The 16634-nt window shown below is 46.0% G+C and overlaps 1 protein-coding gene across 1 annotated transcript; it reads right to left on the reverse strand.

The window, feature by feature from the left end:
• Positions 1 to 13542: 13542 nt before the first annotated feature.
• adipoqa (adiponectin, C1Q and collagen domain containing, a) lies at positions 13543 to 15399 on the reverse strand. Its single transcript, XM_014159439.2, has 5 exons — positions 14966 to 15399; positions 14657 to 14862; positions 14437 to 14517; positions 14129 to 14269; positions 13543 to 13843 (listed from the first exon to the last, which is right to left on the reverse strand). The coding sequence occupies exons 1-5, from the start codon at positions 15150 to 15152 to the stop codon at positions 13721 to 13723; spliced, it is 738 nt and encodes a 245-aa protein (XP_014014914.1). The 5' UTR covers positions 15153 to 15399; the 3' UTR covers positions 13543 to 13720.
• Positions 15400 to 16634: the final 1235 nt, after the last annotated feature.

Below are 16634 nucleotides of genomic sequence, written 5' to 3' on the forward strand. Positions count from 1 at the left end.
ATCTACTGACACCTGTAGGCTAACAGTGGTAATATTATCTACTACTGACCCCTATAGGCTAACAGTGGTAATATTATCTACTGACCCCTATAGGCTAACAGTGGTAATATTATCTACTGACCCCTATAGACAGGGCTCTAACTCCTCTAGCTCCACAATGAAATAGGGTGCAGGCCAGGCAGCAGGCTGTTAGCCAGCCTGCCAGCTTAGTGGAGTCTGCCACTAGCACAGTCAGCGTAGTCAGCTCAGCTTTCCCCATTGAGACCGTGTCTGTGCCTCAATCTAGGTTGGGCAAAATTAAAAATGCCGGTGTTCGCTTTAGCAATCTCACTAGTATAAAGACCTCCTCCATTCCTGCCATTATTGAAAGAGATTGTGATACCTCACATCTCAAAATTGGGTTACTTAATGTTAGATCCCTCACTTCCAAGGCAGTTATAGTCAATGAACTAATCACTGATAATAATCTTGATGTGATTGGCCTGACTGAAACATGGCATAAGCCTGATGAATTTACTGTGTTAAATGAGGCCTCACCCCCTGGTTACACTAGTGACCATACCCCCCGTGCATCCGGCAAAGGCGGAGGTGTTGCTAACATTTACGATAGCAAATTTCAATTTACAAAAAAAAAACAATGACGTTTTCGTCTTTTGAGCTTCTAGTCATGAAATCTATGCAGCCTAGTCACTCACTTTTTATAGCTACTGTTTACTGGCCTCCTGGGCCATATGCAGTGTTCCTCACTGAGTTCCCTGAATTCCTATCGGATCTTGTAGTCATAGCAGATAATATTCTAATTTTTGGTGACTTTAACATTCACATGGAAAAGTCCACAGACCCACTCCAAAAGGCTTTCGGAGCCATCATCGACTCAGTGGGTTTTGTCCAACATGTCTCTGGACCTACTCACTGCCACAGTCATACTCTGGACCTAGTTTTGTCCCATGGAATAAATGTTGTGGATCTAAATGTTTTTCCTCATAATCCTGGACTATCGGACCACCATTTTATTACGTTTGCAATTGCAACAAATAATCTGCTCAGACCCCAACCAAGGAGCATTAAAAGTCGTGCTATAAATTCTCAGACAACCCAAAGATTCCTTGATGCCCTTCCAGACTGCCTCTGCCTACCCAAGGACGTCAGAGGACAAAAATCAGTTAACCACCTAACCGAGGAACTCAATTTAACCTTGCGCAATACCCTAGATGCAGTTGCACCCCTAAAAACTAAAAACATCTGTCATAAGAAACTAGCTCCCTGGTATACAGAAAATACACGAGCTCTGAAGCAAGCTTCCAGAAAATTGGAACGGAAATGGCGCCACACCAAACTGGAAGTCTTCCGACTAGCTTGGAAAGACAGTACCGTGCAGTATCGAAGAGCCCTTACTGCTGCTCGATCATCCTATTTTTCCAACTTAATTGAGGAAAATAAGAACAATCCGAAATTTCTTTTTGATACTGTCGCAAAGCTAACTAAAAAGCAGCCTTCGCAAATGGAGGATGGCTTTCACTTCAGCAGTAATAAATTTATGAACTTCTTTGAGGAAAAGATCATGATCATTAGAAAGCAAATTACAGATTCCTCTTTAAATCTGGGTATTCCTCCAAAGCTCCATTGTCCTGAGTCTGCACAACTCTGCCAGGACCTAGGATCAAGGGAGATACTAAAGTGTTTTAGTACTATATCTCTTGACGCAATGATGAAAATAATCATGGCCTCCAAACCCTCAAGCTGCATACTGGACCCTATTCCAACTAAACTACTGAAAGAGCTGCTTCCTGTGCTTGGCCCTCCTATGTTGAACATAATAAACGGCTCTCTATCCACCGGATGTGTACCAAGCTCACTAAAAGTGGCAGTAATAAAGCCTCTCTTGAAAAAGCCGAATCTTGATCCAGAAATTATAAAAAACTATCGGCCTATATCGAATCTTCCATTCCTCTCAAAAATTTTAGAAAAAGCTGTTGCACAGCAACTCACTGCCTTCCTGAAGACAAACAATGTATACGAAACGCTTCAGTCTGGTTTTAGACCCCATCATAGCACTGAGACTGCACTTGTGAAGGTGGTAAATGACCTTTTAATGACGTCAGACCAAGGCTCTGCATCTGTCCTCGTGCTCCTAGATCTTAGTGCCGCTTTTGATACCATCGATCACCACATTCTTTTGGAGAGATTGGAAACCCAAATTGGTCTACATGGACAAGTTCTGGCCTGGTTTAGATCTTATCTGTCGGAAAGATATCAGTTTGTCTCTGTGAATGGTTTGTCCTCTGACAAATCAATTGTAAATTTCGGTGTTCCTCAAGGTTCCGTTTTAGGACCACTATTGTTTTCACTATATATTTTACCTCTTGGGGATGTCATTCGAAAACATAATGTTAAATTTCACTGCTATGCGGACGACACACAGCTGTACATTTCAATGAAACATGGTGAAGCCCCAAAATTGCCCTCGCTAGAAGCCTGTGTTTCAGACATAAAGAAGTGGATGGCTGCAAACTTTCTACTTTTAAACTCGGACAAAACAGAGATGCTTGTTCTAGGTCCCAAGAAACAAAGAGATCTTCTGTTGAATCTGACAATTAATCTGGATGGTTGTACAGTCGTCTTCCGGAGACACCGGAGACACCTGAAACCCCACCTCTTCAAGGAATACCTGGGATAGGATAAAGTAATCCTTCTAACCCCCCCCTTAAAAGATTTAGATGCACTATTGTAAAGTGGTTGTTCCACTGGATATTATAGGTGAATGCACCAAATTGTAAGTCGCTCTGGATAAGAGCGTCTGCTAAATGACTAAAATGTAAATGTAAAATGTCTCAAATAAAACTGTGAAGGACCTCGGCGTTACTCTGGACCCTGATCTCTCTTTTGAAGAACATATCAAGACTGTTTCAAGGACAGCTTTTTTCCATCTACGTAACATTGCAAAAATCAGAAATTTTCTGTCCAAAAATGACGCAGAAAAATTAATCCATGCTTTTGTTACTTCTAGGCTGGACTACTGCAATGCTCTACTTTCCGGCTACCCGGATAAAGCACTAAATAAACTTCAGTTAGTGCTAAATACGGCTGCTAGAATCCTGACTAGAACCAAAAAATGTGATCATATTACTCCAGTGCTAGCCTCCCTACACTGGCTTCCTGTTAAGGCAAGGGCTGATTTCAAGGTTTTACTGCTAACCTACAAAGCATTACATGGGCTTGCTCCTACCTATCTTTCCGATTTGGTCCTGCCGTACATACCTACACGTACGCTACGGTCACAAGACGCAGGCCTCCTAATTGTCCCTAGAATTTCTAAGCAAACGGCTGGAGGTAGGGCTTTCTCCTATAGAGCTCCATTTTTATGGAATGGTCTTCCTACCAATGTGAGAGACGCAGACTCAGTCCCAACCTTTAAGTCTTTACTGAAGACTTATCTCTTCAGTAGGTCCTATGATTAAGTATAGTCTGGCCCAGGAGTGTGAAGTTGAACGGAAAGGCTGGAGCAACGAACCGCCCTTGTTGTCTCTGCCTTGCCGGTTCCCCTCTTTCCACTGGGATTCTCTGCCTCTAACCCTTTTACAGGGGCTGAGTCACTGGCCTACTGGTGTTCTTCCATGCCGTCCATGGGAGGGGTGCGTCACTTGAGTGGGTTGAGTCACTGCCGTGGTCTTCCTGTCTGGGTTGGCGCCCCCCCCCTTGGGTTGTGCCATGGCGGAGATCGTTGTGGGCTATACTCGGCCTTGTCTTAGGACGGTAAGTTGGTGGTTGGAGACATCCCTCTAGTGGTGTGGGGGCTGTGCTTTGGAAAAGTGGGTGGGGTTATATCCTGCCTGTTTGGCCCTGTCCGGGGGTATCATCGGATGGGGCCACAGTGTCTTCTGATCCCTCCTGTCTCAGCCTCCAGTATTTATGCTGCAGTAGTTTATGTGTCGGGGGCTAGGGTCAGTCTGTTACATCTGGAGTATTTCTCTTGTCTTATCCGGTGTCCTGTGTGTATTTAAATATGCTCTCTCTAATTCTCTCTTTCTCTCTTTCTGTCTTTCTCTCGGAGGACCTGAGCCCTAGGACCATGCCTCAGGACTACCTGGTATGATGACTCCTTGCTGTCCCCAGTCCACCTGGCCGTGCTGCTGCTCCAGTTTCAACTGTTCTGCCTGCGGCTATGGAACCCTGACCTGTTCACCGGACGTGCTTGTTGCACCCTCGACAACTACTATGATTATTATTATTTGACCATGCTGGTCATTTATGAACATTTTAACATTTTAACATCTTGACCATGTTCTGTTATAATATCCACCCTGCACAGCCAGAAGAGGACTGGCCACCCCTCATAGCCTGGTTCCTCTCTAGGTTTCTTCCTAGGTTTTTGGCCTTTCTAGGGAGTTTTTCCTAGGGAGTTTTTCCTAGCCACCGTGCTTCGTTCACATGCTTTGCTTGCTGTTTGGGGTTTTAGGCTGGGTTTCTGTACAGCACTTTGAGAATATCAGCTGATGTACGAAGGGCTATATAAAAATAAATTTGATTTGATTTGATTTGATTTATAGGCTAACAGTGGTAATATTATCTACTGACACCTATAGGCTAACAGTGGTAATATTATCTACTGAACCCTATAGGCTAACAGTGGTAATATTATCTACTGACCCCTATAGGCTTACAGTGGTAATGTTATCTACTGACCCCTATAGGCTAACAGAGGTAATGTTATCTACTGACCCCTATAGGCTAACAGAGGTAATATTATCTACTTCTGACACCTATAGGCTAACAGTGGTAATATTATCTACTGACCCCTATAGGCTAACAGTGGTAATATTATCTACTGACCCCTATAGGCTAACAGTGGTAATATTATCTACTGACCCCTATAGGCTAACAGTGGTAATATTATCTACTACTGACCCCTATAGGCTAACAGAGGTAATATTATCTACTGACCCCTATAGGCTAACAGTGGTAATATTATCTACTGACCCCTATAGGCTAACAGTGGTAATATTATCTACTACTGATCCCTATAGGCTAACAGAGGTAATATTATCTACTGACCCCTATAGGCTAACAGTGGCAATATTATCTACTGACCCCTATAGGCTAACAGTGGTAATATTATCTACTTCTGACACCTATAGGCTAACAGTGGTAATATTATCTACTGACACCTATAGGCTAACAGTGGTAATATTACCTACTACTGACCCCTACAGGCTAACAGTGGTAATATTATCTACTGACCCCTATAGGCTAACAGAGGTAATATTATCTACTAATCCCTATAGGCTAACAGTGGTAATATTACCTACTACTGACACCTATAGGCTAACAGTGGTAATATTATCTACTGACCCCTATAGGCTAACAGTGGTAATATTACCTACTACTGACACCTATAGGCTAACAGTGGTAATATTATCTACTGACCCCTATAGGCTAACAGAGGTAATATTATCTACTTCTGACACCTATAGGCTAACAGTGGTAATATTATCTACTGACCCCTTTTCCTAGCCACCGTGCTTCTTTCACATGCTTTGCTTGCTGTTTGGGGTTTTAGGCTGGGTTTCTGTACAGCACTTTGAGAATATCAGCTGATGTACGAAGGGCTATATAAAAATAAATTTGATTTGATTTGATTTGATTTATAGGCTAACAGTGGTAATATTATCTACTGACACCTATAGGCTAACAGTGGTAATATTATCTACTGACCCCTATAGGCTAACAGTGGTAATATTATCTACTGACCCCTATAGGCTAACAGTGGTAATGTTATCTACTGACCCCTATAGGCTAACAGAGGTAATGTTATCTACTGACCCCTATAGGCTAACAGTGGTAATATTATCTACTGACCCCTATAGGCTAACAGTGGTAATATTACCTACTGACCCCTATAGGCTAACAGTGGTAATATTATCTACTGACCCCTATAGGCTAACAGTGGTAATATTATCTACTACTGACCCCTATAGGCTAACAGTGGTAATATTATCTACTGACCCCTATAGGCTAACAGTGGTAATATTACCTACTACTGACACCTATAGGCTAACAGTGGTAATATTATCTACTGACCCCTATAGGCTAACAGAGGTAATATGATCTACTTCTGACACCTATAGGCTAACAGTGGTAATATTATCTACTGACCCCTATAGGCTAACAGTGGTAATATTATCTACTACTGACCCCTATAGGCTAACAGAGGTAATATTATCTACTAATCCCTATAGGCTAACAGTGGTAATATTACCTACTACTGACACCTATAGGCTAACAGTGGTAATATTATCTACTGACCCCTATAGGCTAACAGAGGTAATATTATCTACTTCTGACACCTATAGGCTAACAGTGGTAATATTATCTACTGACCCCTTTTCCTAGCCACCGTGCTTCTTTCACATGCTTTGCTTGCTGTTTGGGGTTTTAGGCTGGGTTTCTGTACAGCACTTTGAGAATATCAGCTGATGTACGAAGGGCTATATAAAAATAAATTTGATTTGATTTGATTTGATTTATAGGCTAACAGTGGTAATATTATCTACTGACACCTATAGGCTAACAGTGGTAATATTATCTACTGACCCCTATAGGCTAACAGTGGTAATATTATCTACTGACCCCTATAGGCTAACAGTGGTAATGTTATCTACTGACCCCTATAGGCTAACAGAGGTAATGTTATCTACTGACCCCTATAGGCTAACAGTGGTAATATTATCTACTGACCCCTATAGGCTAACAGTGGTAATATTACCTACTGACCCCTATAGGCTAACAGTGGTAATATTATCTACTGACCCCTATAGGCTAACAGTGGTAATATTATCTACTACTGACCCCTATAGGCTAACAGTGGTAATATTATCTACTGACCCCTATAGGCTAACAGTGGTAATATTACCTACTACTGACACCTATAGGCTAACAGTGGTAATATTATCTACTGACCCCTATAGGCTAACAGAGGTAATATGATCTACTTCTGACACCTATAGGCTAACAGTGGTAATATTATCTACTGACCCCTATAGGCTAACAGTGGTAATATTATCTACTACTGACCCCTATAGGCTAACAGTGGTAATATTATCTACTGATCCCTATAGGCTAACAGTGGTAATATTATCTACTACTGACCCCTATAGGCAACAGAGGTCATATTATCTACTGACCCCTATAGGCTAACAGAGGTAATATTATCTACTGACCCCTATAGGCTAACAGTGGTAATATTATCTACTACTGACCCCTATAGGCTAACAGTGGTAATATTCTCTACTACTGACAACTATAGGCTAACAGTGGTAATATTATCTACTTCTGACACCTATAGGCTAAAAGTGGTAATATTATCTACTGATCCCTATAGGCTAACAGTGGTAATATTATCTACTACTGACCCCTATAGGCTAACAGTGGTAATATTATCTACTGACCCCTATAGGCTAACAGAGGTAATATTATCTACTGACCCCTATAGGCTAACAGTGGTAATATTATCTACTACTGACCCCTATAGGCTAACAGTGGTAATATTATCTACTGACCCCTATAGGCTAACAGTGGTAATATTACCTACTACTGACACCTATAGGCTAACAGTGGTAATATTATCTACTGACCCCTATAGGCTAACAGAGGTAATATTATCTACTGACCCCTATAGGCTAACAGAGGTAATATTATCTACTTCTGACACCTATAGGCTAACAGTGGTAATATTATCTACTGACCCCTATAGGCTAACAGTGGTAATATTATCTACTGACCCCTATAGGCTAACAGTGGTAATATTATCTACTGACCCCTATAGGCTAACAGTGGTAATATTATCTACTACTGACCCCTATAGGCTAACAGAGGTAATATTATCTACTGACCCCTATAGGCTAACAGTGGTAATATTATCTACTGACCCCTATAGGCTAACAGTGGTAATATTATCTACTACTGATCCCTATAGGCTAACAGAGGTAATATTATCTACTGACCCCTATAGGCTAACAGTGGCAATATTATCTACTGACCCCTATAGGCTAACAGTGGTAATATTATCTACTTCTGACACCTATAGGCTAACAGTGGTAATATTATCTACTGACACCTATAGGCTAACAGTGGTAATATTACCTACTACTGACCCCTACAGGCTAACAGTGGTAATATTATCTACTGACCCCTATAGGCTAACAGAGGTAATATTATCTACTAACCCCTATAGGCTAACAGTGGTAATATTACCTACTACTGACACCTATAGGCTAACAGTGGTAATATTATCTACTGACCCCTATAGGCTAACAGAGGTAATATTATCTACTTCTGACACCTATAGGCTAACAGTGGTAATATTATCTACTGACCCCTTTTCCTAGCCACCGTGCTTCTTTCACATGCTTTGCTTGCTGTTTGGGGTTTTAGGCTGGGTTTCTGTACAGCACTTTGAGAATGTCAGCTGATGTACGAAGGGCTATATAAAAATAAATTTGATTTGATTTGATTTGATTTATAGGCTAACAGTGGTAATATTATCTACTGACACCTATAGGCTAACAGTGGTAATATTATCTACTGACCCCTATAGGCTAACAGTGGTAATATTATCTACTGACCCCTATAGGCTAACAGTGGTAATGTTATCTACTGACCCCTATAGGCTAACAGAGGTAATGTTATCTACTGACCCCTATAGGCTAACAGTGGTAATATTATCTACTGACCCCTATAGGCTAACAGTGGTAATATTACCTACTGACCCCTATAGGCTAACAGTGGTAATATTATCTACTGACCCCTATAGGCTAACAGTGGTAATATTATCTACTACTGACCCCTATAGGCTAACAGTGGTAATATTATCTACTGACCCCTATAGGCTAACAGTGGTAATATTACCTACTACTGACACCTATAGGCTAACAGTGGTAATATTATCTACTGACCCCTATAGGCTAACAGAGGTAATATGATCTACTTCTGACACCTATAGGCTAACAGTGGTAATATTATCTACTGACCCCTATAGGCTAACAGTGGTAATATTATCTACTACTGACCCCTATAGGCTAACAGTGGTAATATTATCTACTGATCCCTATAGGCTAACAGTGGTAATATTATCTACTACTGACCCCTATAGGCAACAGAGGTTATATTATCTACTGACCCCTATAGGCTAACAGAGGTAATATTATCTACTGACCCCTATAGGCTAACAGTGGTAATATTATCTACTACTGACCCCTATAGGCTAACAGTGGTAATATTCTCTACTACTGACAACTATAGGCTAACAGTGGTAATATTATCTACTTCTGACACCTATAGGCTAAAAGTGGTAATATTATCTACTGATCCCTATAGGCTAACAGTGGTAATATTATCTACTACTGACCCCTATAGGCTAACAGTGGTAATATTATCTACTGACCCCTATAGGCTAACAGAGGTAATATTATCTACTGACCCCTATAGGCTAACAGTGGTAATATTATCTACTACTGACCCCTATAGGCTAACAGTGGTAATATTATCTACTGACCCCTATAGGCTAACAGAGGTAATATTATCTACTGACCCCTATAGGCTAACAGTGGTAATATTATCTACTGACCCCTATAGGCTAACAGAGGTAATATTATCTACTACTGACCCCTATAGGCTAACAGTGGTAATATTATCTGCTGACCCCTATAGGGTAACAGAGGTAATATTATCTACTACTGACCCCTATAGGCTAACAGTGGTAATATTATCTACTGACCCCTATAGGCTAACAGTGGTAATATTATCTACTGACCCCTATAGGCTAACAGAGGTAATATTATCTACTGACCCCTATAGGCTAACAGTGGTAATATTATCTACTGACCCCTATAGGCTAACAGTGGTAATATCTACTGACCCCTACTGACCCAATAGTAGGCTATAGGGGTCCCCCTATACACCATTATGGTACTTTAAACATATTCATGTTGACTCATTTTAAATACATCAGGAGTGGATGAGTGCACACTTGGGAAAAGGGTGCAGAGTGAATGAACAAAGAAAAGGGGAAGAAGTTAAAATGAGTTTTAAAAATATCCGTCTGCCCTCTCCCCTTTCCCGCCATGCACCTGACCCCTCCCCCAACTGACCCACCTCGCTCCCCAACTCACAGAAAGACAAGAAAAAACCCAGTTTGAAACAGCAATACAACTTTATTGATCCAAGAGCACTCTGACTCAGTAACAACAGCTGTGAGCCCAGAGGGAACCCACTCACACCGCTTCTCTTTTTGTGTGTGCGTGTTCATGTGTATGTGACAGCCTGTGGCAGGTGACCTTTATCATTACAGAACTAAGATGATTATAAATATAGATTACAGCTACACACATACACACACACTGGCCCTCTGGGCTGGAGGCCAGCTGGACACACTCAGGGACAGGAGGAGAGAGATGGGGGATAGGTAGAGGTGGGGGGTTAGGGAGAGGGGTGGGGGATAGGTAGAGGTGGGGGTTAGGGAGAGGGGTGGGGGTGGGGGGATATGTAGAGGTGGGGGATATGTAGAGGTGGGGGATAGGGAGAGAGGTGGGGATAGTAGAGGTGGGGGGATAGGGAGAGAGGTGGGGGATAGTAGAGGTGGGGGATAGGGAGAGAGGTAGGGGATAGTAGAGGTGGGGGATAGGTAGAGGTGGGGGATAGGTAGTGGTGGGGGGATAGGTAGAGGTGGGGGATAGGTAGAGGTGGGGGATATGTAGAGGTGGGGGATAGTAGAGGGGGGATAGGGAGAGAGGTGGGGATAGTAGAGGTGGGGGATAGGGAGAGAGGTAGGGGATAGTAGAGGTGGGGGATAGGTAGAGAGTTGGGGGATAGGTAGAGGTGGGGATAGTAGAGGTGGGGGATAGGGAGAGAGGTGGGGGATAGGTAGAGGTGGGGGATAGGTAGAGGTGGGGATAGTAGAGGTGGGGGGATAGTAGAGGTCGGGGATAGGTAGAGAGGTAGGGGATAGTAGAGGTGGGGGATAGGGAGAGAGTTGGGGATAGTAGAGGTGGGGGATAGGGAGAGAGGTAGGGGATAGTAGAGGTGGGGGATAGGGAGAGAGGTGGGGGATAGCAGAGGTGAGGGATAGGGAGAGAGGTGGGGGATAGTAGAGGTGGGGGATAGGGAGAGAGGTGGGGATAGTAGAGGTGGGGGATAGGTATAGGTGGGGGGATAGGTAGAGGTGGGGGATAAGGAGAGAGGTGGGGGATAGGTAGAGGTGGGGGATAGTAGAGGTGGGGGAAAGTAGAGGTGGGGGATAGGTAGAGGTGGGGGATAGGGAGAGAGGTGGGGGATAAGGAGAGAGGTGGGGGATAAGGAGAGAGGTGGGGGATAGGTAGAGGTGGGGGATAGGTAGAGGTGGGGGATAAGGAGAGGTGGGGGATAGGGAGAGAGGTAGGGGATAGTAGAGGTGGGGGATAGGGAGAGAGGTGGGGGATAGGTAGAGAGGTGGGGGATAGGTAGAGGTGGGGGATAGGGAGAGAGGTGGGGATAGGTAGAGGTGGGGGATAGGGAGAGAGGTGGGGATAGTAGTAGAGGTGGGGGATAGGTAGAAGTGGGGGATAGGTAGTGGTGGGGGGATAGGTAGAGGTGGGGGATAGGTAGAGGTGGGGGATAGGGAGAGAGGTGGGGGATAGTAGAGGTGGGGGATAGGTAGAGGTGGGGGATAGGTAGAGAGGTGGGGGATAGGTAGAGGTGGGGGATAGGGAGAGAGGTGGGGATAGGTAGAGGTGGGGGATAGGGAGAGAGGTGGGGATAGTAGAGGTGGGGGATAGGTAGAGGTGGGGGATAGGGAGAGAGGTGGGGATAGGTAGAGGTGGGAAATAGGGAGAGAGGTGGGGGATAGGTAGAGGTGGGGGATAGGTAGTGGTGGGGGATAGGTAGAGGTGGGGGATAGGTAGTGGTGGGGGATAGGTAGTGGTGGGGGATAGGTAGAGGTGGGGGATAGGGAGAGAGGTGGGGGATAGTAGAGGTGGGGGATAGGTAGAGAGGTGGGGATAGGTAGAGGTGGGGGATAGGGAGAGAGTTGGGGATAGGTAGAGGTGGGGAATAGGGAGAGAGTTGGGGATAGGTAGAGGTGGGGGATAGTAGAGGTGGGGGATAGGTAGAGGTGGGGGATAGTGAGAGAGGTGGGGATAGGTAGAGGGGCGGGATAGGAAGAGAGGTGGGGATAGGTAGAGGTGGGGGATAGGGAGAGAAGTGGGGGATAGTAGAGGTGGGGGGATAGGTAGAGAGGTGGGGATAGGTAGAGGTGGGGGATAGGGAGAGAGGTGGGGATAGGTAGAGGTGGGGAATAGGGAGAGAGGGCGGGGATAGGTAGAGGTGGGGAATAGGGAGAGAGGTGGGGGATAGGTAGAGGTGGGGGATAGGGAGAGAGGTGGGGATAGGTAGAGGTGGGGGGATAGGGAGAGAAGTGGGGGATAGTAGAGGTGGGGGATAGGTAGAGGTGGGGGATAGGGAGAGAGGTGGGGATAGGTAGAGGTGGGGGATAGGGAGAGAAGTGGGGGATAGTAGAGGTGGGGGATAGGTAGAGAGGTGGGGATAGGTAGAGGTGGGGGATAGGGAGAGAGGTGGGGATAGGTAGAGGTGGGGAATAGGGAGAGAGGTGGGGGATAGGTAGAGGTGGGGAATAGGGAGAGAGGTGGGGGATAGGTAGAGGTGGGGGATAGGTAGTGGTGGGGGATAGGTAGAGGTGGGGGATAGGTAGTGGTGGGGGATAGGTAGAGGTGGGGGATAGTAGAGGTGGGGGATAGGTAGAGATGGGGGATAGGTAGAGGTGGGGGATAAGGAGAGAGGTGGGGGATAAGGAGAGAGGTGGGGGATAGGTAGAGGTGGGGAATAGGGAGAGAGGTGGGGGATAGGTAGAGGTGGGGGATAGGTAGAGGTGGGGGATAAGGAGAGAGGTAGAGGTGGGGAATAGGGAGAGAGGTGGGGGATAGGTAGTGGTGGGGGATAGGTAGTGGTGGGGGATAGGTAGAGGTGGGGGATAGGTAGTGGTGGGGGATAGGTAGAGGTGGGGGATAGGTAGAGGTGGGGGATAAGGTGAGAGGTGGGGGATAGGTAGAGGTGGGGGATAGGTAGAGGTGGGGGATAGGGAGAGAGGTGGGGGATAAGGTGAGAGGTGGGGGATAGGTAGTGGTGGGGTATAGGTAGTGGTGGGGGATAGGTAGTGGTGGGGGATAGGTAGAGGTGGGGGATAGGTAGTGGTGGGGGATAGGTAGAGGTGGGGGATAGGTAGAGGTGGGGGATAAGGTGAGAGGTGGGGGATAAGGTGAGAGGTGGGGGATAGGTAGTGGTGGGGTATAGGTAGTGGTGGGGGATAGGTAGAGGTGGGGGATAAGGTGAGAGGTGGGGGATAGGTAGAGGTGGCGGATAGGGAGAGAGGTGGGGATAGGTAGAGGTGGGGGATAGGGAGAGAGGTGGGGTATAGATAGAGGTGGGGGATAAGGAGAGAGGTGGGGGATAGGTAGAGGTGGGGGATAGGGAGAGAGGTGGGGGATAGGTAGAGGTGGGGGATAAGGAGAGAGGTGGGGGATAGGTCGAGGTGGGGGATAGGGAGAGAGGTGGGGGATAGGTAGAGTTGGGGGAAAAAGGGATGTTATGGAAAATAAGCAGCTGCTACTGTAAGTAGGTATGGTGTAGCACGTTGTCCAATCGGCTGCCTGGTAGGCACAGATAAAGCAGGAAGTCAGCGTCGGCGGTTGTCCAATGGGCTGCTAGGTAGGCGTGGCTGAATCAGAAAGCCAGTAAAGGTGGAGTCGTTGTTGATGTCAGCGTAAATTCCAATTTCTTCCTGTTCTGCACCATACACCTGTAGACAGAGGGATATTATATTAGCTATTAATGAAGTAATAAGTTAGTGACTTGTGGTGACTTTGTCAGAGGAGTAAAAGATCCAATTCTAATGCAAACAAACAACATCTAATAGCAGCCATAGGAAATTCACCAGTTTGGTTAAAGAGTTCTATTTGCTAGCCTGATTCAGCCATATTGACTTTTTCAACCAGACTTTAGAACTCTAAATAATAAAGAATTAAAGGAACTAAAGGAAAAAGACCCCTTCATTGTTTCTTTGAATTGGCAGCATATGACTCACCTGCAGCCATACCTGGTCTCCAGATGAGAGGTTTAGGACCGCCCCTCCAGAGGACTGGTCCAGGTCAGAGGTCAGGAACTGGTCCAGAGTCAGCGACATGACACGGCCATTACGATACAGCCCCACCTTACACCCCTGACCCTAAACAACACACACACCGCTACTGTACAGCCCACCTTACACCCTGACCCTAAACAAAGTTTACAGTAATGTACTGTTTAAACCAAAGTTTATTTGAAATTTACGGTAAGATATTGTACCTTTTTGTACAGTAACTTACCATTACAGGATTTGTTTGTGTGTGTTACCTGTACAGTGAGGTGGAAGGTGAAGTAGTACACTCCGGGGATAAAACAGCGGAACTTCCCTGAGATGTCATCATAGTGATGCTGGACAGACAGACAGACAGACAGACAGACAGACAGACAGACAGACAGACAGACAGACAGACAGAAAAACTGGATATCGTGAAGCTGGAAAGAAGAATCCATATTTGATATTTGCTCTGACATCACACACACACAGTACCTGTTCGTTGTAGAAGATCTTGGTGAAGTGAAGGGGTGTGTCTGTCGTGGTAGTGGGTGTGGTTAGTCCCACGCTGAAGGCAGAGCGATACAGGAAGGAACTCTCGCCCCTCTGCCCCTGCAGGCCTGGGGCCCCCGGGAAACCTCGTCGTCCCTGGACTCCGTCCCCCCCAACTTCCCCCACCTCTCCCCTCTCACCTCGCACACCTAGGGAGGACAGGAGAAAGAGAATGAGATGGGCGGAGAGAGAGTGAGTGAGAGAAAGTTTGAGAATCTATATGTTGATTGTTGATTCCCTGATGTGCTCTACCTGGAAGTCCAGTGTCTCCTGTCTCTCCCTGGCGTCCCTCTCTCCCATCTCTCCCATCCTGCCCGTCCAGACCAGGAGTCCCAGGAACACCTCCCATCCAACGGCCGCACCCTTCCTGAACTCCGACCTCTGACCCATACCCCTCTGCCAGCACACACAACAGCAGCATCCAGCTTATTGTTACCATGGTGACCTGACCTCTGATCTGTGACCTCTGAGACTGCACAAAGCAGGGAATCGCTGAAGAGACGGAGTGGAGACAGTAGAAAAGAGTGATACAAATCTATCTCGTCCTTGTGTGTCTGAGCATGTGTGTGCTAGTGTGAATTGCGCTCCTATATTTATCTCTGACTGCGTGTGACTCCGGCTGGTGACAAAGTCATACCCCCCAAATGACATGCCAGAAATACCCCCTATGATACAGTAGGCTAGTCTTCATGTTGACTGAGAGAAAAAGGGAGGGAGGGAGATAGATAGATAGACAGACAGACAGACAGACAGACAGACAGACAGACAGACAGACAGACAGACAGACAGACAGACAGACAGACAGACAGACAGACAGACAGACAGACAGACAGACAGACAGACAGACAGACAGATAGATAGATATATAGATAGAGAAACAGAGGTCAGCACTGCCGATAGAGTCCATTTCCACTGTGTGTGACAGCGAGTACTTGCAGAGAAGTGCTGTGTGTGTAGGAGATCAGAAAAAACACCCGTCTCTCTGCCTCTCTCTCTCTTTATTCATATCCCTCTGTTTCTGTATTAAGTAACTAATAATAATTAGAACAATTATTTTCAAATTAATTTGGTATGAAATTAAGTCACCTTCCCCCTCTCCTCACTTACCAAGTGACACTCCATGATAAACCTTATTCTCCTCTCCTCCCCTCTCCCTTATTCTCCTCTCCCTTATTCTCCTCTCCTCTCCTCCCTTATTCCCCTCTCCTCCCCTCTCCCTTCTCCCTTATTCTCCACTCCTCTCCTCTCCCCTCCTCCCTTATTCCCCTCTTCTCCCCTCTCCCTTCTCCCTTATTCTCCACTCCTCTCCTCTCCCCTCCTCCCTTATTCCCCTCTCCTCTCCCTCCTCCCTTATTCCCCTCTCTCCTCTCCCCTCCTCCCTTATTCCCCTCTCCTCCCCTCTCCCTTCTCCCTTATTCTCCACTCCTCTCCTCTCCCTCCTCCCTTATTCCCCTCTCTCCTCTCCCCTCCTCCCTTATTCCCCTCTCCTCCCCTCTCCCTTCTCCCTTATTCTCCACTCCTCTCCTCTCCCCTCCTCCCTTATTCCCCTCTCCTCCCCTCTCCCTTCTCCCTTATTCTCCACTCCTCTCCTCTCCCCTCCTCCCTTATTCCCCTCTCCTCTCCCTCCTCCCTTATTCCCCTCTCTCCTCTCTCCACTCCCTTATTACCCTCTCCTCTCCCTCCTCCCTTATTCCCCTCTCTCTCTTCTCGCTTCTCCCTTATTCCCCTCTCCTCTCCCTCCTCCCTTATTCCCCTCTCTCCTCTCCCCACTCCCTTATTACCCTCTCCTCTCCCTCCTCCCTTATTCCCCACTCCTCTCTTCTCCATCCTTCCATATTCCCCTCTCCTCTCCTCTCCTCTCCCTCCTCCCTTATTACCCTCTCCTCTCCCTCCTCCCTTATTCCCCACTCCTGTCTTCTCC

The sequence above is a fragment of the Salmo salar genome, chromosome ssa19 (assembly GCF_905237065.1).
Source record: "Salmo salar chromosome ssa19, Ssal_v3.1, whole genome shotgun sequence".
Classification (NCBI taxonomy): Eukaryota; Metazoa; Chordata; class Actinopteri; order Salmoniformes; family Salmonidae; genus Salmo; species Salmo salar.